Source organism: Candoia aspera, chromosome 1 (assembly GCF_035149785.1).
Source record: "Candoia aspera isolate rCanAsp1 chromosome 1, rCanAsp1.hap2, whole genome shotgun sequence".
Taxonomy (NCBI): domain Eukaryota; kingdom Metazoa; phylum Chordata; class Lepidosauria; order Squamata; family Boidae; genus Candoia; species Candoia aspera.
The window spans coordinates 172459097-172486950 of NC_086153.1; the positions used below are offsets into that span (position 1 = coordinate 172459097).

The following is a 27854-nucleotide window of genomic DNA, read 5'->3' on the forward strand; positions in this document are numbered from 1 at the left end:
AAGGTCATAGAAGGAGCCTGGTCTCTCAAATCATGTTTAATTGGGAAATATAGTTGAGAGTAAGGGGTCCCAGAGATAACTAGTTCTCCGCCATATAAAGTTCTAAAGGTGATAACCAAGACCTTGATTTATACACAGAAAACAAATGGCAACCTGTGTAATTCTCAAAATAGTGCTGTTATATGGGTGAATCAAGATGCATCTATGATTACCTGAGTCCCTGTATTCTGAACCAGTTGTAGCCCCTTAACACTCTTCAAGGGCAGCCCATAAACAGCATGTTGCAATAATCCATGTGGGAGGTGACATATGTGACTGTGAGGAGAGCCTCCCACTCCAGGAAGAGTCATCTTATTGCCATGCTATAGGCTAGAACATGAGCTCTCTCATTTTAAGTCTGATTCACCCTTTGTCTTCCACCAGTGATGCTCTAGGTGTCTCCTGATGTCATGCGCTGCCTACCTCTGAGTAACGTTCAGACACTGGTTTGCAAAGCAGGCTCTGGTTTATTTCAGGGTAGGTACAACGTTGGTAGAAAAAAGCTGAGAGTGACAGGAGCGCGCCGGTGCGGGGTTTAAATACCCCGCGCCGGTCAGCGCCCCCTCGCTCTCGGTCACGTCACCCCCCTTTGTCCCATGCGTTGCCCTGCCATTGGTTGAGGGTTTCCAGGATCGCCCATCCTCAGGTTTTCATTCTTCTGCTGATTGCTTTCAGCTGGGCGATCCCCGTTGTATTGCCGCTGATGGCTTGGGTGGCTCCGTGATCCGTTTATCTATTGTTTGTTAGCCGTTAGTCGTTGTGGGTTGATGGCTACTTAACTTGTACCCCTTCACCTATTTCCTTGTCATTGTCATGAGTGCCATTGCGCTGATGACTTTAGCTCAACGGCACTCATGACATACTGCCCCCTTTCCGAATAGTGTTCTCCCCCGGGTTTCTGGGTTTTCCCCATGGAGCTGTCAAAATGCCACTTTTTTTTTTTTTTTTTTTTTTTTTTTTTTTAAAGTTCCCGCCGGAGTAGTTGTCGCCCCTCCCTTTGCTCCTCCCTCTACCACGTGCCTTCCCAGGGTGTGTCCATGGTGCGCATGCTCGGGTTCTGACCTGGCGTGCGCATGCTCCAGCCACACCCTGTTTGTTTGGCTCAGTTCGGCGAGGCGAGAGGCGTGGCTGGTCGGGTGCTTCTCAGCTCCAGGTAGGGCCCTTCTTTTCTTATTTAGAGTGCGTCGCCTTTGTTGTGTCTCTTGGGCGTTGCCCCCAGGTTGCCCTGTTGACTTGCTTGCCACTCCCCCGCGGCCGGGGGGCGGGGGGAGGGTGCTGGCGATCGTTTGTCACCACCCCGTGGGCCCGGGGCGGGGGGAGTGAGTCCCGGGGGGGGGAAGGTCCACCCAAGTCGCGGGCTTGGGGGGGGCCCTTTCCCTTGGGGCACGGGAGGCGGGGGGAGGCCTGCGGGGGGGGGTTTGGTTTTGCTGACCTTGGTTGCGGTTTGTCGGGGTATGCCCGGTGAAATGCTCTGGTCAGGTCAGGCGCGTTAACGTTATGCGCCGCCACCCATTCAGGGTGGGGGAAGTGTTTCCACCTGACCAGGTAGTGTAGGGTTCCTCGTTGTTTGCGGGAGTCGAGGATGTCCCTTATCTCGAAGTGGTGTTGCCCGTCGATCATAAGCGGTGCGGGCTGTGGCGTGCTTGGGTGCCATCGGGAGGTGGTTGCCGGTTTTAGGAGGCTGGTGTGGAACACCGGGTGGAGCCTCCGGAGGTTGTGTGGCAGGTCCAGGCGTATTGCTACCGGGTTCACTATTTGCGTGACTCGGAACGGCCCGATGTACTTAGGCCCCAGTTTTTTCGAGGGTTGGGTTGACTTTAGGAACTTGGTGGAGAGATAGGCCATATCCCCCGCCTGGAACGTCGGTTGTAGGCGCCGGTGCTTGTCGGCCTGCTCTTTGTAAGCAGCCTGTGCCTCCTTTAGCGCCGCCGTGATTACTGGCCATGCTTCCGCGATCTTCCGTCCCCAGTCGCTGGCGTCCACCTGGGGTTCCGGGGGTTGAGGTAGCTCCGGGATGGGGACGAAGTCGCGCCCCGAGACTACTTCGAACGGGGTTTTCCCCGTGCTCGTGTGGACGGCGTTATTGTATGCGACTTCGGCGAACGGGAGCAGTTCAGCCCAGTCGTCTTGGTGGTAGTTCGTATATGATCGTATAAATTGCTCTAAGGTGGCATTAAGAACCTCAGTGGCTCCGTCCGTCTGCGGATGCCAAGCCGTAGACAGGGCCTGTTGGGTCCCCGTCAGCTTCAGGAAGGCCCGCCAGAATTTGGAGGTGAACTGTGTGCCCCTGTCGGTCACCACACGTGCGGGACATCCGTGTAGCCTGTACACGTGGATGAGGAAGAGTTTGGCTAGTTGTTGCGAGGATGGGACCGACGTGCAGGGGATGAAGTGGGCCTGCTTTGAGAAGTAGTCCTTCACCACCCAAATGGCCGTTTTCTTCTGGCTGGGTGGGAGGTCCACTATAAAATCCATAGAGATTTCCTCCCATGGGCGGGAGGGTTCTGCCACCCGTTGCAGTAGCCCCGCGGGTTTGCCTGGTGCCCGTTTGGCCCTAGCGCACGTTGGGCAGGACGCCACGTAGGTTTTTACGTCTCGCCTGAGCGCGGGCCACCAGAATTGGCGCCGCGTTAGGTGTAGGGTCTTGAGGAACCCAAAGTGTCCCGCTTGCTTGGCGTCGTGTGACCTATGCAAGATCGCCTGGCGTTGCGAGTCCGGGACGTAGATTCTGCCTTCCCCCCATGCCAGGTCTTGCGCCATTGTTACCTTGTCGGGGTTTGCCAGGAACCAGGGGTCGGTTTTGAGGGCGGCGGCGAGGTCCGTGCGCATTCCCCCTGGTAGTTGCGGTTGCCTTCTTTCCGTCGCCGGTTGTCCCGCCGTCGGCTGCGCCGTAGCGTCGAGCTGCCTCCGTGCGCCGCTTCGGGTGGTCACGGCCATCCCCAGTTGCGAGGCGGATAGGACCGTCCCAATGGTGTCTGGGGCGGGCTCTTCGTCTTGGGGCAGCCGGGAGAGGGCGTCGGCCAGAAAGTTCTTCTTTCCCGGCATGAACTTCAGCTGGAAATCAAAGCGGCTGAAGAATTGGGCCCATCGGACCTGTTTTGGGCTAAGGCGTCTAGGCGTTCGTAGGGCCTCGAGGTTCCGGTGGTCCGTCCAGACCTCGAATGGTTGGGTGGCTCCCTCGAGTAGGTGACGCCATGTCTCTAGTGCCGATTTCACCGCGAAGGCTTCTTTCTCCCAGACGTGCCATCGCCTCTCTGTCTCGGAGAACTTCCTTGACAGGTAGGCGCATGGTTTCAGGAGCCCCGTGGAGTCTTTTTGTAGCAGGATGGCTCCCAGGGAGAAGTCTGAGGCGTCGGCTTGGACCACGAACGGCCGTTCTGGGTCCGGGTGCGCGAGGATTGGCTCCGTCGTGAACAGCGCTTTCAGCTTGTCGAATGCGGTCTGGCACGCGGGAGTCCAATTCAGCACTGTGCCTGGGTTCTTGGCGCGTCGGGTGTCCCCCACCCCTTTGGTTTTGAGGAGGTCCGTTAAGGGGAGGGCTATCTCAGCGAACCCCCGGGCGAAGGACCTGTAGAAATTCGCGAATCCCAGGAAGCTCTGTAGTTGCCGTCTGTTGCGGGGCCGCTCCCAGTTTAGCACCGCTTCGACTTTTGCGGGGTCCATTTCGATGCCGTCCCCGGAGATTCGATACCCCAAATAGTCTAGGCGCTCTTTGTGAAACTCGCACTTTGTGGGCTTTGCATAGAGCTGCGCCCTTCTGAGCTTGTCGAGGACTTGCCTGACTAAGGTTACGTGTTCCTCGTATGTTTTTGTGTAAATGAGGACGTCGTCGATGTAGACCAGGACCCCTTTAAACAGATGTTCATGCAGTACCTCATTGATGAGCTGCATGAACACCCCAGGGGCCCCCGCGAGTCCGAAGGGCAGTACCTTGTACTGGAACGCGCCTAGGGGGCAGTTAAACGCCGTCTTCCATTCGTCCCCCTCCCTGATTCGGATGCGATAGTACGCCTCGCGCAGGTCCAATTTGGAAAAGACTTTGCCCGTGGACAGGTGGGCGAGCATGTCCTTCACCAGGGGTAAGGGGTATTTGTTGGACAGGGAAGCCGCGTTTAGGCCCCGGTAGTCGGTACAGAGCCGTAGGGTCCCGTCTTTCTTCTCCCGGAATAAGACGGGGGCTCCGACCGGTGAGCATGCTGGCTCTATGAATCCCCTGTCTAGGTTTTTATCGATGAACTCCCGGAGGGTTGCCATCTCCTTCGGGGTCATCGAATAGATCTTTGGTCTAGGTAGGGGGACGTCGGGCAGTAGGTCGATCCGGCAATCCGTCTTGCGGTGGGGGGGTAGTTGGTCTGCCTCTGCCTCTCCGAAGACCTCGGAGAAGTCGGCGTATTGTTCCGGTAGGTCTGCTGTGGTAGCGGCGTTGTCTTGTGTGGTCGCCTCCGCTCGTCCTACCGTGGGGTTGCTTTCGCCAGCTGGTACTGGTGCTCGATACTCGCCGTCGCCGAATGTGAAGGTGCGGGTCGCCCAGTTGATCCGCGGGTTGTTTTTCGCGAGCCATGGCATCCCCAGGACTGCAATGGGCCGTCCGATGGGCGTGACTACGAACGACGTGCGCTCGGTGTGAGTGCCCATTTGCAGGGTGACCGGCTCGGTTTGTAGCGTGGCTGGTTTCCCTCCCGCTGTAGAGCCGTCCAGCTGGTGGAATGCCAGCGGCGTGGGGAGGGGGAAGCAGCGGAGGTCGAGTTTGGCGACTAGGTCGGGGTGGATGAGGTTTTTTGAGCACCCCGAGTCCACTAGTGCCGCGGCCGTGGTGGCTCCGTTGCCGGCAGAGAGTTGAATTGCTGCCAATATTACGGAGCTTTTGTCGTTTCGTTGAGGTGGTCCGCGTTGCTGTCCCACCGCCTGCCTCGCCACGCGTCTCAGAGCAAGCGGGGAGCATTTCCCGCCGGCTGGTCGGGGTCGGTATTGTCCTCTTCCCCCCAGTAAGTGTCCCAGCCCTCTTCCGGTGTCGCTGTGGCCACGGTCATTCGGCGGTGAGGGGGCGGCCCCGGGTTGGGTGGTTTGGGGCTAATTTTCGGGGCGGGCTTGGGCGCGCTGGTCGGCGGTCGGTTGGCGAAGCAATCCGCCGTCTTGTGCCCTAATTTGCCACACCTCCCGCAGGGCTCCCGGTTGAACTTCTTTTTTGGGTATATGGGGCCGGCCATCCCCCCGTGTGGTGCGGGTACCTTTTTCCCGACATAGTTTGTGTCTTCCGTGGTTGTCATCAGGAAGGTGCGGTGCGCGTGTTCGGCTTTTCCCGCGAGGTGGATCCACCCGTGTAACGTTTCTGGGTCGTCGCGGTAGAGGGCCCATTGGAGAACGTCGCGGTTGAGCCCCCTTTTGAAGATTTCCAGCAGGGTGGTCTCAGACCAGTCGCAGACCTTTCCCGCGAGGGCTTTGAACTCCAGGGCGTAGTCAGGGACCGTGCGTGTGCCCTGTTTAAGTCTCTGGAGTGCGCTTTTCGCCCGTACTTTAGCTAGGGGGTCTTCGAAGTAGGTTTTCATCTCTTTGATGAAAGCAGGGAAGGTGGCGAGGGCGGGGGAGCTGGACTCGTACAGTTGGACGTACCAGTCCGCCGCCCTGTCTTGGAGTTTGATCGCCACGGCGGCGATCTTGTCGGCCTCGGAGTCATAGGAGTGTCCGTGCCTCCCCATGAACTCCCTAGCGTTGGTCACGAAAAACGAGAGTTTTGAGGGGGTCCCATCGAAGAAGATGGGGAAGTCCTTTGGGGCCCGGGCGTTTTGTGCGGCCCCGCCTCTCGCTTCCCGGGGTGTGGTGTCGGCCGCCTGTGCCGTCTGCTGGCTCTCCGCTGGCCCGTGTGTGTTCGGTGCTTCGCTCGGGGTGTGGGCTTGTGCGGGGACGTCGTTGGGTGGCGCGGGGGGCATGAGCGCCTGGAGCATGGTCCGGAGTTCCGTCAGCTGAGCCCGCATGGCCGCGAGTTCAGCTCGTGCCTCCTCGTCCACAGCCCGCGCCGCCGCTGGGGCCGGTTCCGTTGGCGCGTCCTCGGGGGTGGGTTGCCGGTGGGGTTCATCGTCCCTCCGCCGCGGGTCCGCTTCCTCCTCCGTCTGATGGGTGTCTCCGTCGTCCTCCTCCGTGTCGAGCATCGTGGGGCTGTCGCTCCACGCCCGTTGCTGGGGTGCGATGTGGGGCGCGGGGTCCTCCGCTGGTTTCGGAAGTCGTGCTGCTCCCTCCCGCGGTCGGGTTGCCTCCGTCGCCATCTCCCCTTGGGGTTGGAGCTGAGGCTCGGGTCGGGTGGGGTGGGCGTCCATGGCTCCGGGAGTCCGCGGTGCCTCTGGCCTCGGTCGGTCCTCCTCTGTCTCTTGCCGCGCGGCTCGCCCTCCTTGCCCGCGTCGTTCCGGCCTCATCTTGCTGGTCTTCTCGCCGTCTACTCCTCCCGCGGCTCGTTGTCGTCCGGTGGGGCTCGGCGAGGCTGAGTTTATGACTCTCAGCTTTATGTCATGCGCTGCCTACCTCTGAGTAACGTTCAGACACTGGTTTGCAAAGCAGGCTCTGGTTTATTTCAGGGTAGGTACAACGTTGGTAGAAAAAAGCTGAGAGTGACAGGAGCGCGCCGGTGCGGGGTTTAAATACCCCGCGCCGGTCAGCGCCCCCTCGCTCTCGGTCACGTCACCCCCCTTTGTCCCATGCGTTGCCCTGCCATTGGTTGAGGGTTTCCAGGATCGCCCATCCTCAGGTTTTCATTCTTCTGCTGATTGCTTTCAGCTGGGCGATCCCCGTTGTATTGCCGCTGATGGCTTGGGTGGCTCCGTGATCCGTTTATCTATTGTTTGTTAGCCGTTAGTCGTTGTGGGTTGATGGCTACTTAACTTGTACCCCTTCACCTATTTCCTTGTCATTGTCATGAGTGCCATTGCGCTGATGACTTTAGCTCAACGGCACTCATGACACCTGATTTACTTCATCTCCCAGAGCTCCTCTGGATTGTGAACTAGGAGAGGTTTCTGTCCAAAGCTGCTGTTGCCTCCCTGTTCCACCAGGCAAATAACATCTCTGCAGGACTCCCATCACAGCCCCAAGCAATGTCTCAAGTGTCTCTGGAAGCCAAGTAGTTCTATTAGATAGCCTATTCAGAGTGGACTGATTGAACAGGTCCATCCTCCCTGCAGAGTTTGATAACACTGGACAGCTCCAGAGCAGAGAGTGATCTGACCATGACATGGGACAGACTGCAATGTCTCCAAGCCTCAGCTCACATGACATCTGCCCTGAGTCAAAAACCAGATCTAGCATATGGCCTCCTCCATGAGCTGGGCCCTGGATGATCGGGTACAGGCCTATGATTGTAATGGTGGCAATGAACTGCCAGGCTACCTCTGATCCCACCCCCAATAAAAACATGTTAAAATCCCAACACCATAAGCCTAGGGAATTCCACTGCCAATCCAGAAATAAGATTGAGTAACTGCTACCACTGGACAGCAGGGAGGCCAGTACAGCAGCTGCACTCCCAATTTGTCCCTAGCGCCCAATTTAACAAATAATGCCTCACATCCAGTTATCTGTTTTATAGAGACTCAAGACTGCCATCAGAGTCTCCCAGATGACAATTCAGTTCCCATTAGTCTCCATAAAGATTACTAATGCCATGGAATTGTGAGAGCCATTAAGATAGAACATCCAGATGGCATAAAGTTATCTACAAGTGGAGTAAGATATTAGAAAGATATGCTGTGTTTAATATGAGAAAACCAATGGCTAACATGCAAAAAATAATACAATAACATGCAAACATTAGCTGGCATATTCCATAGAAAGTAGCAAGCATATTTTCTTCTTCTATTAAATTACCTGATGGGAAGAGACTTGACTGTGGAGATCTGCAACAATAATAGTAGGTGATGATGTCACAACAGATTTATTGGTAACTTCCTGCATGGTACCTTCTGTGGGGCTGTTCCTTTTGCTGCATTGTTGCTGCTGGGCTGTAATAGGTGTGGGATCAGATTTTGAAGCTGATGCCTCTGACTGAGCTTCAGTGAAGGTTACAGATCGTTTTTGATCCACTGCAGGTAATAAGCAGCAATGGATACGCAAGGATCAAAAAAGAACCTGAGTATGTGTCATCGTTGTGTTAACAAAAATAGTTGCTAATCTTAAAAGGGAGCTCCTGAAACTACTGCTTAAATAAATTTATATCAGACCTCCCTCCCCAAATTGAAACTGATGCTAGAAACTTCCTTAAAACAGATATGTACTTCTAGAGCGGAGGTTGACATATTTAGAGCCTTGGGACTTCCCCAGAACTTATAGGACCACCCCTGTACATAACAGCAAGTCTCTATGTATCTTTCTTCCACAATTGCTCAAAACCAGTGGTCCAGAAGGTTAGGGTGCAGTACTACATATAGCCCTGCTGCTGTGCTTCCTATATATTAATTTATTTATGCATGACTATGTCTATCTTTAAAACCATTGGGGAAATACTTACGGCTGGAATGCAATCTGTGCACATAATTTATTTAAAATACAAGAAATAAATGAGAGACAGAGCACATGAGTGGAAATTACAAATAGAAATACAATCAAAGAAACAGATAACTTAGCCAAATAACCAGGGATAATCTGCTTGGCACCTGTCAGGGTTTTCTGACCATCTTCAATTTTAAAAAAATGTTTTGGAATTTTTCAGTTTTTTAAAAGCACTAAAAATTTTTGTACTTAGATAGTTGGAAAGTATTAGTCCTTCAGATGCCCCAAGCTTTTCCTTTCCCTTTTCCTTCCCTAGAATATTCTCAGAGAGAAAGGAGAGGCTGTGGCCAGCAGAGGTGATGATTCAGTGGATGGCCAGCCTGATAAAATTGAAAGCGAACCAAATAAAAATGCTTCTGACAAGATATAAGTGGAAAACCAGGAACAGCAATGAAGAATAACAAGGAGACTGAGAGAAAGAGAGGAGGGAGCAAAGAGATGCTTGAAAAAGCAAGGAAAGAGTAGGGGAAAGTGACTGTGGAGTAGACCAGGAAAGGCTGGGAAGCCAACAGGGAACAGCAGGCGGGCACTGTGGAGGTTATGAGGAAGAAAAGAAAGTCTGTGGGATGGATGGATGGGAATGCAAGGGGGGGGGTACATAAGAGACAGAAAGAATTTGGAGGTGATCCAGAGGAAGAACGAATAATTTCTTGAGAGGGAGGGGAGAACACTATTTTTGTAGGGGATTTTCAGGGTATGGTGTCTGTGTTCTGGCAGTGTGGTGGTGTGGATTTCTCTGAGTTTGAAGAGGACACATTTGGAGACTAACTTCCAAGTTCAGAAAACTAAAATTGGGGAAGTTAATCTGAAAATAATTTATTTAGAAGTTATTTGGGGAAAGAGGCTTAAGAGCAGAATACAATGTGCTCAAAAGTATTCAGATTTGTTTTCTAACCACATCAGTTTTCCTTTATGAAACTGATGTTTGGTTAGAGCATTACATTTTTTGATTGTCACTGTATGACCCTCCTTTTGTGACATAGACAGTTTTTTTTCATCATACTGCTTTCTCTAAAATTGAGAGTGCTCAGAGGCCCCATAGAGTTAGATGGGCTACAGCCAAGTCAGATTTAAGGAAAGAGTGGGGGAGAACAGCAGAGGTAACTCTCTAGATAGGCCATTAGGAAAGGCAAAAGTCCAAAATAGAGATTAAGGATAGGAGGTCCTGCAGGCCTAATGTATCTAAGAGAAGTTCTCTCTGACATTTGCTTGCCCATTTAACAGACCATCTTTAAAATCAGATTTCTATGCATAAGCCACCTTCTAGTGGACACCATACTTGCAGATAAAATAACAGAGAAGATTCTGAGATCTCTTCCAGGCCACAGATCTCTTTCCTGTCATGAAATCCTCCACAACACACTTTAAGCAAATTTAATTTTCCAGATCGTCTTCCCTACTACAGTTCTATTTGAGCATTAAAATACTCTAAACATACGTATGTCTATACATTTTGAGTTTACAGCTTTCAGAGAACACTGCCAGCCAGTAAAGGCTTGCTCTTTCTCTCATTGAACTGCCCCTGCCCTTGAACATCCACCAGTCATAGCAGCAACAACAACAAAATAACCTGTTAAACTCTTCCTCCAAATCAAATCAAATACAATGCTAGCTCCCCACCCATGTATGGTGATTTATAAAATCCAAGATGTTGTTAGGAGGGAAAGCAGTGTGAGGGAAGGTCAACTCTAAAAAATGTAAATAAATACCCAGAAAATGCTCAAAAGCTTTCTTGTTGCTATGGTGCTGGCCACTGGTTGGGTTCTGAGCTCATCTGATTGGTGAAGGGGGCAGTGCTGGCAATTTTGCATTTGAACCACATCCTCACCAGCTGTAAGTGTGGCAGCGTATTGCTATTCCAGGTGGATGCTGAGCCAGGAGAGGGGAGGAAAAAAGGCATTGAAATCTGTACAAATAAGGGGACACCAAAAGCCCATGAAGAAGGTTTAAACTTCTATAGAGAAATGGGGCTGCTTCACTGAAGCTGCTGTGTGATGAGCCCAGGAATCTGGAGCCACCACAAGGCAAGGCTTCCCTTGAAAGGGAACCCAGACTGTCCCCATCAGCTGCAGAACAGGGGCTGAAGCCAACAGTGCTGCAAATTCCACAATTTATGTGGGGAAAGGCTTGTTTCATTTGCAAAAATGATGGGAGGGGGAGGCATATAAATCTCATCTGAGACAGATCCCGCTCTTTGGGCTTTTCTGCACTGTAGCCTTACATCTGCTTGTCTCCTGTGCATAAGCCAGCTGGAAATGACACCAGCTTCAGAAACTGCTTTTCGGATTTCATCCCCTTACTCCATTTTGGCCATAGTAAAGGCCTAGTGTTCTATATGGACCGTGGTTACCACAGCCCCGGTTGGTGGATTCTTCTGTTTCTTTACCTCTCCTGGAGAGGTTAAAGGAAAAAAACAAAACACCAGTTTTACCCATTTTCCCTGTCGCTTGGCCTAGAAGGGGGACGTAACAGAGCTCTTCTTAATTTCACCTAGTTAAAACAACCCCAAAACAAAGGTAGGTTCATAGTTTCACTGTTCCATCAGTGACTTTGTAAAAAAAAAAAAAGCCCCACGATGAATGTGACAACACCACTTGAACTGACACAAGTCAGAAAACACTACTTTTGACACAGAGCAGAAAAAGACAAGCAGAGGTTGCCTTCCTGGTGGGCTGGGTGCAGGAAGAAGACAACAGAGCATGATCCTGCCTTGGAGATATTATCAATAGCCTATACTTTGTTGGGTCAGGCCTGTTGTGCAGATCAGGCCTTTGTGGTGGTAACTACCTGCAGAAAATGGGTTCTCCTAGAGCAGTGTTTCTCAACCTTGGCCACTTGAAGATGTGTGGACTTCAACTCATTGCTGGCTGGGGAATTCTGGGAGTTGAAGTCCACACATCTTCAAGTGGCCAAGGTTGAGAAACACTGTCCCAGAGGCTTAATATAGATGTGTGGAAGTCCCTTGAATCTACTGGCACTTCATGAATGCTCTGAACGTAGATGTACATTAACTCGAAACAGAGAAGACCTTCCTTCCTAGTGTAAAGTATTTTCAAAATAAAATGAATTACTATTTTTGACCTAGACTTTTACAAAATATTGATGATGTTCTTGTTTTGCTGAAAACATCAGTATTACAGTCATGATATTTCATGCCCATTAATTAATTGATTGATGGAATACATTAATATTTGTGGAAACCAGTAACTTTTTACAACTTAGAATACTAAATTACATAAACATTTCCTTACCAGTTGGTTTTGCTTTGGGCTGTATGCTTCTACGTGTTGTTGAAAGTCGTGCTCCATGACGGCTGTGAGGCTCAGTTTGGGTTTTCTGGCGTGATAAAAGAGGCCTCCTTAGCTAGAAAACAATTGAATTAGACATGGAAATTCTGAGGTTCAGAAATACTTACATCAGTATGTACCTCCCATCTGTTCCTATCATGCCCTAAATCAGAAATCACCATCCTTTTTTCACAAAGGTCTCTGAGATTCTTCAAGGTAAAATCTCTTTTTTTATTCGACAAATTCCCTCAAACAAGTTACACAGACTTTTTTCGTACCATGGACAGCAACCTTGTTGTGAACTCACCTGCCTTAGACCTCTTTTTCTCCCTAATGGTTGCTGAAGGAGGAGATTGTGGTGTCCAGGTTCACTCTGCACACTTGCTACCCTGCGTAAGTGTCAAGAGTATGAAGGTGACCACAGAATAACACAGGCTACAGAAAGCATTTCTTTGCAAATGTCGTTAAACAGTAATGACACAGTCACTTCAAAGATCATAGAGTCTTTGAAGGTAATGGGAGACTATTTGTTTAAATTATATAGGACGGGTAATGGCACTGAGGATCCCATCATTGTCTAAAGTCTGTTTTTAGTCAAGGAACAATGCCTCCCATTCCATAATGTTCTCCCTCCTTTGACATAACAGATCAAGGGAGGACAATGATGAAGATGCCATTTTGAAGCTTTACTTTAAACATTATATTGCAAATGTTAAATATCAAATAGAAATATATTTTCTTTGCAAACAGATTTGATAGGTACATCATAGTTTTGAATAATTGGAGTTCAGTACAGAACAAAATGAACGATGAACACAGTTGACAAAGGTTTAACTCACAGCATTGGCACAGGACTTATGGAAAAAGTTACCACACTGAACACATACTTGCACTTTCAAGTCAACATTAGATAAGCACATATCAGAAAAAGTGTAATTGGGATTGATTGATTGATTTGTCATTTTATTTATACCCCACTTTTCAGTTTTGGCAAGGGTTCAAAACAGCTAACACGGATTCCAAAATGTCAAAAATATAATTTAAAAATAAAAATAAAATAAATACTACCAATATCTAATGATGAGATGCCTGGCACTGATTTCCTAAACACTGAGAAAATGGGAACCAAAGGGAATGCATTCTCTCCCATGTGCCAGAAGGACAAGCCTCTGACAGTGGGGCTTCTTCAGGGGAGCCTGTCCTGCCAGTCTAGATAACCAAACACATTTGCAGTGGGACAAGAGGTCCCTTAAACAGTCAGGCCCTAAACTATTTAGAGCTTTCAGGTCAATACCAACAGAAATTATGCCCAAAAAGCAAGTGGCATATTTTGATTTTCGAAAGAATGGATTTCACAAATTATGAAAGGAGTTTGCATACTTTTGTAATTAAGTAGGCAGGAATATCTTACTGCAGCAATTGTTTGTAAACTTGATGCACATTAAAAACTAGTTCCCTCAATCTGTTTGCTTTCCTGCCAGCATTTTAATGGAAAGCACTGAGATAAGGAAGACAACCAATTTCTGTCCTAGTTGTAAGGTAGAAGGCTGCTTTTCAATGGCTAAATGCCATTTTCATTCAAACTTTTACATATTCCATTAATAAATCTGTATACAATTTAACATTCTTCACAACAAATTTTGATGATGGCATGCATTGCTTTTATACTTTTGGCCTCCTTAGTTACTCATAAACTATCTCTCCCTATTTATAATGTAACAGTTTAATAAGTAATGCAAGTAAGAATGTGGAGAATGGCTTATGCTCTACTTTACTCAAGTTGCTTTACCTGCTCCTTCTGTGGGACTATGAGTTAAACAAAACTAACAGGTTGTTATTATCAGATATTTTATTATATTTATTGCTTTTAGGAAAACAAGAATATAAAATGCCACCATTTAGCAATACTATGGCAATATCTATTCCATCAATATGCCATTGTTAATATATAAGGCAGATGAGGAGTTCTAAATCCATCTTTCCTTGCTTTAAGATAGACTTCCTCTCCAGATGGACACTATTAATAATAAGTGTTAATCAAGCCTAAGAGGAATTTGGGCTGAATGTGACAGCTAGCCTTAGAACAAAATTCATCAGACGGACCATAATTCTTCAAATTGCAAAACAGAAATGTGAAAACTTGAAAACAGATTACTATGAAAGACAAATGAGTATCAGAACATGCAAACAGATCAGCTTAAAGAATACTCTTCCAAGATTTTAAAATTATCTAGTAGTAGCCAGCTAAAAATACCCTATACTACTGAAAATAATACCTGTGATTAAAATGCACAGTAATAATACTGCACATACTGTGGAGAAAAAGTGAATTGATGCACAGGTATTAGGTAAGCACATTCCGACTTGCAAGATTCTGATACTATAGCTGATATAATAAACGTAATGAAGTAATAATAAAAGTAGCTTAGATCTGCATGGTGTCTGTTTCTTAGTCTGGTCTACCTGATATGGCTGACATCAATCTTGCAAGTCTGAATGTGCTACCTTTCCTCTCTCTTTCTTCATGAGAATTGGGGGGGGGGGGAGTGTCTGAGGCATTTTTGCAAATTATTTTCTTGGCCTGGGCTCAGGTTTTGTTTATCTGATCATTGCTTTGATAGCAGATCCTTCTGGCTTTCAAGGCCATCCTCTTTATCCACTACACAGAGCATTCTTTTGTTTTACCTGATTGCAAGCAAGATGTACAGATGTTTTCATTTATTACTCAACTAAAAATAAAAGTCTTCAAAGTACTGAGGATGTTTCCATAATTTTACCACATGATTTTTACTCTTGTTCAGTTTAATGAAATGGCCCTTACTGTACAATTGCAAACTTTTACTATTATTCAGTAGTCTATGCAAAGTTTATTATTTGTCTATTTCTAAGAACAACTGCGACAGAACTCATATTTGGAAAATGATACATCCGCTACCACTATTATCATTATGAGTTGTATTATGAGCTGATTTGAAATGGCAATATGAATTGTCAGTGCTATTTTGGAAAGAGTCTAAACACTAAAAGGTTTATGTGAAAAACCTGATTGACCAAAGCCAAGGTGGATGGTGGTGGCCAATATCTATGGACCATTTGGTGATTATCATGCCAAGACTATGACTTGGAATGTAAGAGGAGCAAGCAGCAAAGAGCATGAACCAAAAATGAAACTAAAAAAAGTAAAACTGATCTTTTGCAGATCTGTGAAATTGAGGGAAATGGGAAAGATGTAGTAGATCTGAATAAAGGTGTTCTGATTTTGTGGATGAATACATGCTACGAAGTGAAAATGTAGGTTTAGTTATAAAGGAAAGGGTTAAAATATTATATCAGAAAGTATGAATTGGTGTCATCTAGGTTATTATGGGTGTCTCTGAATATAGGAATCCATAGATCGTTGGTTGTTACATATTGTGCTCCAGTGAATAGTAATAATGGAAGAACCAGGGATAAGTTTGGGGGAAATGTGCAACAGTGAATGAATAAGCTCCAAATTATAGTTAATTGACATAAATGGATGGGTAGGAACAAGGAAGAGAATACAGAAAAAGTGATTGAGCCATTTGAAGAGGCAAAAATGAATTAGGATGATTATTGCTTGATGCTTATCTGCTTTAAAAAAAGTTCAGTTTTAAATATGTAGTTAAGTCTAATCATACATACACATAAGAAAGGAATGAATCTAAAGTGAAACACATGATTGATTTGCTTATTTATGGTGAAAGAGTGAGAGAGTTAGTGAAGGGGAGAAGTGTTATAAGAGATTCTGTGATGGCTCCTGTCCTGTAGAATGATATCCCCCTGGAGATCCATACTGTTCCACCCTTTAAATTTTCTGCAAATTGTTAAAAACCTGGTTGTTCTCCCAGGCTTAGGAGATGGTTGAGCCCCTTTTGTTGTGAGTTCTGTTTTCTGGTCAGCTGTATTCTTTTTCTTTGTTAAAAGTTATTTTCTTTTTAATGTTTTAATTGTAAGCCACCCAGAGTCACTGTGGAGTCAGGCAGCCTTGAAAATGAATGAATGAATGAATGAATGAATGAATGAATGAATGAATTCTGAATGTGAGAGTGACCGTTATTTGGTACTGTCAAGAGTGGATCTTGGGAAAACATGGACACAGAAGAAAAGGAAAGAAGTGCAAGAGTGAAAATAGAACTATAGGAAGATAAAGCATGACTCTTGTATGAAGAAGTCTTAGAAAATGCTACATTCCAAACAGAATGAATGTAAAAAATAAGTGCATGGAGAGAGGCCATGGAAACTGCTTGAAATAGAATGAAAAGAATTATATTACTCATTATGGATAACATCTGGGAGTATTGGTTTGATCTGGTGTACACTTCTAATTTTTGTCATTGATGTATCAACGAAACTAGAGGAAGAGTCTGAATATTGATGGCTATTTTTATACTTGGACTGGCTAAATGGCACAGTCCTTTTTCTACACCAGAGCTGAACCTGAAAGCATGGTACGAATAGTGGAAAGCAGGTCCTATTCCACACTGTTAACATCTTAACCGGACTGGAGACTCCCCTTTATGACATTTATGAGTACACAGTCCAGCTGACAGTCATTTGGTATTTTCCTCAGTTTCAGTTTCTGAGGAAGGCAAGTCATTATTTATAAGAGAGCAGTTTCACAGCCAGGCACCCAATTGTGAGAAATCCCACACAACTGTTCTTCTAGGAGATTATCAAGCTAGTGTTCTATAGTAGAATCATACATTCAGATATTTGTTCAGATACAATCAGTGGGTGGTCTTTGCAAGCCATTGTTTTGTTTTATTTTTTCAAAATTGAATTTAATCAGATAATGGTATAATAAGTGATGCTAAGAATAACGAACAATAATACAAGGATGCTCAGTTGAGAACATTCTTAGATGCTGCTCTGCACATAAGTCATTCCATCCAGGTGTCTTTTACAAGCAATGGAATCATAGTGGTGCCTTATATTGTCTTTTTTATTGCCCTAGCATAATCAGCTCTCAAATGAGTTTGGAGAGGGTAGAGACATCTTTTCTCTAGGAAAAATGTTCCACAACTAACTGTATCCAAATTCAGGTGAAAAATGTTAATGTATTTGTAATCGGTTGCTTTTTTTCATTTAATATTTTAATGTTAATGTTTCTAAATTCTCATCAGGGCATTTTGTTTATTTCATTTTAAAAATTAAAAAGTAGAATATAAGTATTTCAATAAGCAGGCTAGTAAATGGTGAACCTGCATATAATAGGGATACAATTCCTAAGGATACTGACTTAATAATATAATAAATTTTTTACTGATTTATAAGTGCTAAGCACTTTTTATTAACTGATCACCTATATGATGTCTAATGTTGCCTGATGGTAACAAAATTTCCATCGTAATTAATCCTATGGATCTTGTCCACTGTATAGAAAATTTTGTTCATATTTATTTTGAATTAAGCTGCCTTTATATGTTTTCTTAAAATGCAATCCTATCTAACGGGTTCCCCAGAAGTAATAGGGCAGTTACCAAATAAATAAATTCATTATTATCATCATCATCATCTCCTATACAAAGTTACTAATTTTTTAAAAAATATTTAAAACTTTTTTTCCAGATTTACTCCCAAATTTTGACAGCCCTATTATTTCTGGAACATCCTATATATCTATCCAGAACTTTATCCCACTGAAGTCAATGGGGCTTCAGATAAGTTTAGTTTACTGTTTATTTCATGCTTGTTCAAACACAACAGGATGTTTGGTTCATGTTTTAAATTCCTCCTTTCTACACACAAAAGTGTATTTTTCTCTCCCATGTATGTTTTCACACCACGACCAACAAAACTGACTCATGTGGCTAGGCAAATGAACATAAACACATAGATCTTCATGAATCATGAGGGTAATCAATATGGCACATCCTGTGATATATAATTTCCTGTTCTTAATATCTAAAAACAATGGCAGAATAAAGCAAAGAGGTAATTCCCAATAATCCTTCTTAATATTGCCTGATAAAGAAAGCAGCAGCCTTAGCCCAACTGATGCAATTTTCTGTAATGGTTTTCTATAGTGAGTCACAGAGACGTGGGGAAAAATAGGAGCCTTCCTAGCTATGATGGGTCAGTTGAGAAGCATCCATACAACAGAACGGTAAAAATGATTCAGATGACGAGTGTTAAAGGTGCAGTCATCCCCTTTTATCTTAAAACAAATATACTTTAAAGGCATAGTGATCTCTCTTACTCCTTGCGTAAGGGTATTTTAGTTCCAAAGTGAACATTGACGGATGTCTGATTTCAGAAAAGCAAGGCTTATCTTCTTGTTTTGCCTGCCAAATGGGTTAAGGTTAGGGTTATTGATTAATGGCTGGTGCTGTAATCACAACAAGGATATCACAGTGATCAGTTACATCCACTTATTTCCACAGTTTCTCTCTGGCAGCCAAAAACATTATATTTATAACTAGTAACAGGCAAAAAAAGGAACAAGAGTTGAAAATAAGGTTGTTCTTGGGGTTGTTTGTTTGTTTGCTTGTTTGGCTCTCTCAAAAATAAATAGTTGCTTTCTTTAGAAGGTGAAAATAAAATTCAGATAATGCACTTTCATAATACAAAAAGCATTGTAATCAAGCCTCTTCCGAAAAGACCTTATGTAATTCTAACAAGCACAAGCTGCTAACTCTGCACAGCCATAGATTAATCTATATGAACACTAAACTAACGCTTATGAAAGGTTAACATTCCCAACTGTATTGTGAACAAATAGAAGGAACAGCTTTATTTTTAAAAGCCTCCAGAGTATACCTGAAACGTTTTTTTTAGTAATGTGTGATAAAGGTTTCTTATATTTCTATAGTCAAAACTACAAAGGGAATGACAGAAGAAGAGAACTGCTCCAACAGATAATCTAGATGTTTTTTTGGCAGCTTTGCTCCACACCGCTTTTTGAGTTTTATTTTGCCAATAAAGGTTGATGGAGCCAGAGCTGAAACCTCCCTCAGGTGGCTACACCTTTGACTTCTAGGCCTGACCCTCCGTGAAGGACAAGAAACTGAAATGGAGGAAAAGAGAATCAGGATGGAAGAGAGACAGTGAAGAGAGGGAGCAGATTGTTCCCAGCACAGACACTGACATACAGTAGGGTAAACACTGTACCTAGAGAGGCTGCCCTCAGCGGCCAGGCCTTGGGAGTCATCGAGGACATTGGGTTCACTGCAGGATGGGCAAGGAGGTGAAGCATTTAAGGAAGAAAATATGTTTTTAAAGCATGCAATTCTCTCTGTGTTCAAAGAAAATAAGTATCAGAAGGATAGTAGAGAAAATAAAGGAGAGCAAATTGGCCTCAACACTAATTCCCTGAAGAGAAGTAACTGAAAAATTGAAAGATGAGTCTAAAGAGCTTCCTGCACAGAGAAGATGTGATGCAACGAATCTTCACATTTATATAATACATTTAGAGGCTAACTCCCACCTAGCCTCAGTGAAAAATCTAATTCACAATAGTAAACCTTCTTTCCTTTCATAGGGCTTTCCAACTTCCTCTACCTCCCAGCCACTGAACAGCTCTACCGGGGTGGGAGATGCCAAAAGATCTATTTGGAGAGGATTCGTGGAATGCGGCACTAATCCAACATTGGGGCTTAGGAGAACTTCGAGTCCTCTGATCTCCCAACTATCTATTTGGAAATATAGTTTATTTATTTATTTATTTTATTAATCAAATTTATCACCATAGTTAAAATATCCTCAGCAGTAGACAAGTCTACGCTCTCTTAAGATGATGGGATCGTTGATCCATCCAGCAGTCTAAACAAGACTTCATTGTTTCATAACACTATTCCTATAACGTTTGGGAACATTATGCCCCAAAGTGCAATCCTGTCTTTTTTTTTCTGGTTTGTAATACAATAGCACATTGCAGCTAAAATGTTTCCCCTTACAACAGAAATGATCATACCTTATCTCTCTTACTTATCAGTTGTTGGGAATTCAAAACGTCTTTAATTAAACAGACAAACACTTGTAATTCTATTGATTTTTTTTCCAAATATGATCAGGAAAAAATGTTTTTCAGCTTACAAGTAGAATGTATAGCTGAACATTACTGAAATTTTTAAATATTAAAGGCAAGATAAATAATGACTTTTTTGTATTAAAGCCAAAGTTATTTGAGAAACTGACAGCCCTGTTAAGGACCACAACTGCTAGCAGTGTGCAGTGGTTTTGATGTGGAAGAGGGCCTCCAGAATGCAGGGGAGCAGCTGTCTATGACTAATTAAAGTAGCCATGTCTGTTTCCAGAGGAGATGAGGCATAGAAGATCTAATTTAGTTCTCCTGTGATTTTTTAAAAAAACCCCTAATAAAACTGCATTTGACTCATGAGGAAAGCAGTCACAAGAGGCCTGCAGAGTGAATTCAGACCAATTTGTTTTTCAATTGGTAATTGTAGCCTAGCTTTGTAAAGTTTCATCTCCTGTCTTGTGTTTTCACTGTCCAGAACCATCTAAGAAAAATCTGCCTAAGTACTGTTAAGTATATATCACCAGATTAAATCCTTGCCAACTAGCTACATAAATCGAGATTAGGCATGGGGAAGGGGGATACGGGGGTGGGGGGAGGGTTCTAATACTTGCAAAGCGATTGTGAATATAGAGCATTGCAATCTAAAGTCATTGGTTTACTAGTTTATGTAAAACTATTCCTGTATTCCTCCATTTCTGTCTGCCTCTGCCTTTCATACACATACTTCCAAAGATTTGTGCATTACAAGAATAAATCTGCTCGTTGTAGGCAGTTTGTTCAATGAGCAACTACAGAAATAATTCAGCCATTCATGGATCTCCCCTACAAGCCAAACATGTCTGCATTTGATTTTTAATAGTGCATCTGCAAACATCTTCAGACAGAGATACGATTCAGCACTAGGGTTTTGAACCTTTAAAATCAGTCATAGAAAAGTAACATTAACTAACATGGTTCTTTTTGCAGCTGGTGAGAAGTACCTAAGAAAGCCTGAGCATTTTTAACAAGGATGATTACTAAACATATCCCTATTGCAAACACTCATAAAATGCCAAGACTGGACCTGCTTTATTTTGTCTGGTCTTCACCCCAACATCTCTGAATTATAAGCTCTATTATACCTTCATAATTTCTGTTCTTGTGAAAAATATCAGGAAATGAGAAACAAGCCAGTTTGTTACCTTTGACTGGGTAACATGCCCACTTCAGCCTGAGGTGCAGACATGCTGGAGAGATGGCTGGAGAATCGCCTCCTCCCAATGGTACCCATAAGGTATGCTTCCTGTTCACTTACCACACTGGGCATGCTCACTGAGTCATCTGAAAGGAATCCAGATGAAAGAATGAACAGTCCTTCATTTGGGACTTCAGAGGTTAGCCTGACAGGTGATGGTAACTCCTTCTGTAGATGACCCTTTGGCTAGTAATGCCAAGCCTGTCATGGCTGCCAATGCTCAAGCCTGCAAAAGCAGGGACACACCACCTTACTTATAACTTGCCATTTATTTAGCATGTGGAGTCTCTGAACCTGGTTGTATCCCTGCAGATATTTCATTACCCAACTAGGTACCATCATCAGTGTGAGTGAGTGTGGGGTTTGCACTCTGTTTATATATAGTGGCTTGCCCTGCCAGCCTTGTGGGGGGAGGGGTCCCTCCTATTCAGTATGTGTGTGTGTCTGTGTGACTCTTCCCCCTTTTCTGTGCAAGCTCAAGGCACAAGGTCTCCCCTAATTTGACCCTCAGAACAACAGCATTATGTGTTAAACTAGGTTAAGGCTAGTTCCAAGTTTTCAGGTTTGCTGAATGGAGACATAAACTTGGGTCTCCTTGGTTGAAGTCTTAACTCCTTAATCCCTATTCTACAATAGCTCTAAAAGCCTGCCTAGTTAATATGAAGTCCAAAGTGACTTCAGAAAGGAAGGTAAAGGTAAAGGTTTCCCTTGACATTAAGTCCAGTCATGTCCGACTCTAGGGGGCGGTGCTCATCTCCGTTTCAAAGCCAAAGAGCCGGCGTTTGTCCGTAGACACTTCTGTGGTCATGTGGCCGGCATGACTAAATGGAACGCCGTTACCTGCCCGCTGAAGCGGTGCCTATTAATCGACTCACATTTGCATGTTTTCGAACTTCTAGGTTGGCAGGAGCTGGGACTAGCAACGGGAGCTCACCCCGTCATGCGGATTCAAACCACCGACCTTCTGATCGGCAAGCTCAGCGGTTTAACCCGCAGCACCACCGCGTCCCTGTGCTCAGAAAGGAAAAAAGTGCTAAAAATACAACTGAAGAACTTGATCATTTGATGCTTTTTTAACTTGAGTAATTTAAGGAAATTTAAGAATAGATGCCAAATGAGATCAGATGGTATATGTGTAAACACTTATTTGGCCCAGTCGGATAGAGAACAAAGAGTCGGGTCAAGGAAAAGAATTGATGTATGTGAGAGGCATGAAGAGCATCTCTGATTCCCACCTTCCTGCGCCTTAATGCCCTGCCATCACTGTCCCCAGCCCTTTCCTCTTAGCTAGATTCACAGGCACCCAATGGTGGGAAAAGTTCTAGCCAAAGGGAAATAAACAGGAAGTCTACTACAGAGGGATATATGGGACAAGGGGGACACTCCAGCTCTGCATCAAGATTCCTGACTGAGCAGGAGGTTGGACTGCAAGGCCAAAATGGGGACTATGGTGTTTAGGTTGGTGAATCCTTACTTTCTTCATCTTCTTCATCTGTCCTGCTTAGAGTATCCTGGGAGGCCTGCTGAGAAGGCTCACTATCCTGCTCCCAGACGGTTCCCGTGCCGGTATTGGAGCGAGACATAGTGGCAAGGCTCAGTCGATAGGCAGAGGTGGAGGTTCCCACAGTGCTGATGGAGGTCTTCCCTTGGTAAGCTAAAAGAAGGGTTGGGGTCAAGGAAATGACAATTATGCTAGTGGAAAAGAATAATGTTATCAAGAAGCCATTCTATTTAGGTGCACAGCCTTTACCAAAGCAAAGGAAGGACATGTGATTCTGAGCCATCAGCTGTAGAGTGTGAAGGATTAACAGTGTGGGTAAAGAATGGAGAAACTTTCCTTTGAGAAAGGAGAAGCTTTCCTTTGAGATGTACTTAGTTTAATTCCACGTTCCTATGAAATAGCAAGAAACATCTCACCATCCTTAAAAATGCCTCATCAGAAATTATAAGCACTGGTAACCATCATACAATGTTTTTCTCCCAGTGTCATAAATTAAACTCTAAATGACCCTTGAATCACCACCACCATCGTTCAAGTTTACAACTGCTTGTAATCTTGAATGAGGATTCCCACATCATTTATCAAAGTTCAAATTTCTCAGTCTGAATTCTATTCAATTCTATAATTTCCATTTTATAATATGAGTTTGATGAGAAGAAAAAACACTTGAGTTTTTGGTGTGATGCTGGCATTGACATGTTCTTGTCTGACTGAATTTTTCCTGTTCTGTTTGCATCATCTTCAGCCTGCCTTTTCCCCCAGTGTCCTCACCTGATCCACTATGCACAGCCTCCTTGAGGATCTTCAGTTCATTATTGAATTCTGCAATGAGAGAACTCTTACAAAGAGGGCGGGGGATGAAGCGCCGCTCCAGCTGGTCAGCGATGTGTTGTCGGGCAGTCAGTTCCTCATGATTCTCAGCTGGCTGGGCTAGCAACTGAGGATGACAGTGGTAGGGGACAGCCATGAAGACTGAAAAATCATACATGCTATTAATACATATACAGAACAACTCTTCTTAGCCATTTTCATGAGGACTCTCCTTTACAAACCCACAGTGAAAAAGGCATACTAATTTGCAAACCACTACTTTTGAAATTGCATTTTTGAACTTGAGGTGTATTGCTCCTATTTGCAAGAGTGTCTTACCACAAAAGACTATCTTGTCTGTACCCCAGCAATAATAAATCCTGTTTGCAATGTCATTTCATAAAGAAATTATGACTAATATCAATTGTGGATTACCTTGCATTGAATGAAGGGGCGAAGAAGTACAAAAATAGGAATTCGAGTGCGAACAATAAAATCCAGGAAATCCCATAGGGCCAGCCCTCCAACTTTTCGCAAAGCCATCTCTTTGACTTGCAGACTCAGCCAATACCATTGGCTACCAAGCTGCCGCTCAAAACAAACAAGGATCACCTTCAAAGCTGAAAAATGAAACAAATGAGTCAGAAAAATTAAAGAAAAATTAAAGTATAGAGGTAAGAACCCATGTGTACTTGCACATTCAAGATTTGGAATAAATTTTTTTGAGAGGAAAACATCATTGCAATCCTATAAGACTGATCCCAAATTTCATTGCCAGATGGAAATTCTCACTCACCCAGGTAGGCCGCTTGACTAGTGGATTCAGCTAGCCCTTCCTTACGCAGGTCCTTCCCTGCATCTCCTGGAGTGGAGCAGTGAGCAGGGGAGCTCTCCAACATGAAGTTCTTACTGCGTGAAGTGCTAATAATGCGAGGTGGCAGTAAAATGTTAATGACTGTCTGGAGCAGCAGGAGAACTTCAGGCTGCTCCAGCCAAGGGCTGTCTGCATGATATCAAAAGGAAAAGACAAAGAGCAGATCAGTCTTTGAATCCCAGAAAAGATTCAACACCACATAATGAAACATGAACTTTCTGTCAACCACAATCAGTCTTCCTACCTTTTCCTTCTGTAAGCAAAAGACAAAGTTATCCGAGAACAAATACAACAATACAAGACAAAGAAATAATGGTCTTTCTTGGTGTACTTTTCCCACACTACCTTATATGTGGTTTTGACTCTTAAGAATTGGGGCTCATGCTGGACTTCACCATGTCTTCTCTGGGCTTGCTACCTAAGACAAGTACATGAGCCCTTGAACAGCCAAGGACTAAGCTGTACCTCCCATGCACACTGTTACGTGGCAGATCAGAGCCCGGCCACCAGTGTGAATGAATCCTTTGGAACAAAATCAGATGCACTGCAGACAGGGTCGTATTAAGTAAGAGAGTTTAAACCATACAAGAAGAGTAGCCTATGTAGAAGCTGTGTGGTTTTCTTGTTTGTCCCCATTTTGTTCTTACACATAGGTGAATTTTTGCTTTGTCCGGCCTGCTCTGTCATTCTCCTGATTTCAAAAAGGGGAGCTCCTCTGTCAAAGATTTAATTCAGAAAACACAGCTGAAATGAGAGAAGGACACTACAACACACCAATATTCTCATCCAAGTCCCCAACAAACCCTACTGACAACACACCAGTGAAAGAATGCTTGTATCAAAGGAAACATGAAGGTATAACAAAGCACAAACACTGCTGTTTCAGAGAGGCAGGCGGGAGGGGGAAACAAAAGAATCTTTCTGTTAATCAGACCTTTGCTTCCTGATCCTACTGTGAGCACAAATGGAATCAGTAGATTTAAAAGCATTCCTTCCCTTCTCTCCTGATTGGTGAATGGGGAGATCACATGGCTTAAGGGAAAATCTTCTTTCAAAGCCTGTGCAGTGATAATAAAAAAGATTAAAAATTAATATTAGCAGATTAAAAGAGGGAAACTGGCTTTAAAAAATTGGATCCACAGAGACTTGGTTTACCCAATACACTACAGGAACATGTTGTGTCCACCTCTGGATGGGTTCACCACCTTAGATGAAGTCATTGAAAGAGGCAACTTCTAGCTTCAACATAATCAATTGATTAAACATTCAAGATTTTGAGCTCACTGACCTCTTTGTTTTACCCTAAATGATTTCCCAGCAGATCTTTACTGATAATTACCTATGCCAACACAAGCCAAAAGGTCTGAAATAAAAAACTCTAGCAAAAATGCAAGGGAAAGCATTTTAGTCATTTAAAAAAATTCACTACATCTCTCTGAAAATGTACATTTGGAAGACAGTACCAATTGTTTTGCTCTGATCCTGATTCTGCCAAGTGCCAAAGATTGGACAGATAGGGAACTGGAGCAGAAAACCTATATCTGTACTGAAAAAAACATGATATCTTTGGCTTTCTCACCTTAACTTAGTATCATTGAAGAACTACCCCTGCCCCCAAAGCACAAAACTTGCATTTTCCAAGGTAGGAGCAATGCAGTGTAGAATCCCAAGGAACTCCACAGAGTTTAGGCTATTAAAAGAGTATACTTGATAATGAATATTTTTAAAAGCATTAACGTCAGCTTTTATACTTTATGTGGTATCTATTCTGTTAACCAGATTTCATTTGACTCTGATGTAAGTCCCAGATCATCTATCTGATGGAAATAATTAATAATTAAGTAATTAAAAGGATAAGAGAGAGAGAGAGAGAGAGATGAAAGGAAAGAAAAGCTGTCAGTTCACTTCTGGAAATCTGGGATAGTAAACTGATAAGCAGTATCTTCTAGAGTTAATAAATGTTTATGAGTGGGTACGCAAACTTGAAATTAAATAGAATACTTCAAAGGGCAAAACGTAAAAATACCTGATCCTCAGATTCATATAAAGCACTTCCATGAAATTAGTTTTAGCCTTTCAGATTCACAGCCTACAAAAGACTTACTGCTTCAGCGCTTTCTTCAGCTAAGTAGCAAGAATGAATAATGCTTGTCTAGATTCCCGAGAAGCACAGTTCTCTCTCATGTCAGGCCTTTGGTTGGTTTCAATCTGCACGATTCCAAAGTGACTCACTGGAATTATGCTAAATTGACACCCACCGAAGACCTGGTGAGTTGCTAAATGCTGAGATACCACTTCAGCATATGTATGGGGAAGTAGGAATTTTGCCTCACAGTTTTTGCCCAGCTTTCGCAGAAAACAAAAGAGCACCAGTGAACCGGTGTCTCAACCACATGAGAAGCAAAGCCTGTCTAACAGGCAAGGCAGTCACACCTGAATCTGCAATGCTACAAGCCGGACAACAGCTGTGCTGAAGGGTAGAGGTGGCGAGAGATAAGGGCTGAGATGAAGAAGGGGTAATCCATCGGCCACACTGGAAGGTCCTACTACTCCCATCACCTGCAATATAAACACAGCACATCGCCTTGACCAACTATTACAATTACATCCATGCCATACCCTCCAGTGTTAATGAGGTACACACTTCAGATAGCGCAAAACTGGGATGCTCAGGGCCCTCCACATGCCTTGCGGTAGCTGGGGTCAAGAAGGGAAAGGAGTGGTTCTAGCAGGAGATGGATGGGAAGGAAAAGGCACTACTACAGGGTCAGCAGAAGGATTGGATGGAAGGCACAGGGAAAATCGGCACAATTAAGAATGTACCCGGTACTAGCACTGAATAAGCAGCACTGTACTGGCAGAATAGGTAGGGTTGGAGGGTATGCCATGTAGCTATTGTACTCAATGGAAACATGTACTTGAAATCACAATGTACTAGTTGGCTTAAGTTGTTCTCTCCTTATGTCAGGGTAATGTCCTGAGTCTGACCCAGACTGGGTTTAACACAATATTCAGACTCCCTTGTATGATTGTTCATACAATGTTCAGACTCTCCTCATGTACAACAATTAAACTTGCATGTGGGCAGGGGGAGGATTTCAATTTATATATTGTGGTGAAAGGTGAAAGGACCCCTGCGCAAGCACCGAGTCATGCCTGACCCTTTGGGGCGACACCGCTTTCCTGACGTTTTCTTGGCAGACTATAGAGCGGGGTGGTTTGCCATTGCCTTCCCCAGTCGTCACCTCCCCCAGCAAGCTGGGGACTCATTTTACCGACCTGGAAGGATGGAGGGCTGAGTCGATCTGAGCCGGCTACCTGAGAATCCAGCTTCCGCTGGGATCGAACTCAGGTTGTGGGGAGAGTTTTGGTTGCAATACTGCCGCCTACCACTCTGGCCACACGAGGCTCTTATATATTGTACAGAAGCTTTTAATGTAGAATTTATGCCATGTATAGTTTCAGGCCATGACAAATGGCCCTCTCAAAACAAAAAAACACAAACACACATACCCTAGTATCCAATGGTGCAATGGCTACTCAGAGTGATTGAGACCTACCTGCTTACTGTAAATGTA

The 27854-nt window shown here is 44.6% G+C and overlaps 1 protein-coding gene across 1 annotated transcript in view; it reads right to left on the reverse strand.

Annotated features, from left to right (window-relative positions):
- Positions 1 to 27854, reverse strand: part of UNC80 (unc-80 homolog, NALCN channel complex subunit) — a 159381-nt gene that overhangs the window by 7372 nt on the left and 124155 nt on the right. Inside the window, exons 53-62 of the mRNA XM_063303281.1 lie at positions 26710 to 26835; positions 25211 to 25334; positions 24199 to 24405; positions 23838 to 24022; positions 23364 to 23529; positions 22566 to 22745; positions 21039 to 21177; positions 12166 to 12247; positions 11823 to 11934; positions 7891 to 8105 (exon numbers count right to left, since the gene is read on the reverse strand). Coding sequence (XP_063159351.1) covers positions 7891 to 8105; positions 11823 to 11934; positions 12166 to 12247; positions 21039 to 21177; positions 22566 to 22745; positions 23364 to 23529; positions 23838 to 24022; positions 24199 to 24405; positions 25211 to 25334; positions 26710 to 26835 — 1536 coding nt within the window. The remainder of the gene's footprint in view (positions 1 to 7890; positions 8106 to 11822; positions 11935 to 12165; positions 12248 to 21038; positions 21178 to 22565; positions 22746 to 23363; positions 23530 to 23837; positions 24023 to 24198; positions 24406 to 25210; positions 25335 to 26709; positions 26836 to 27854) is intronic.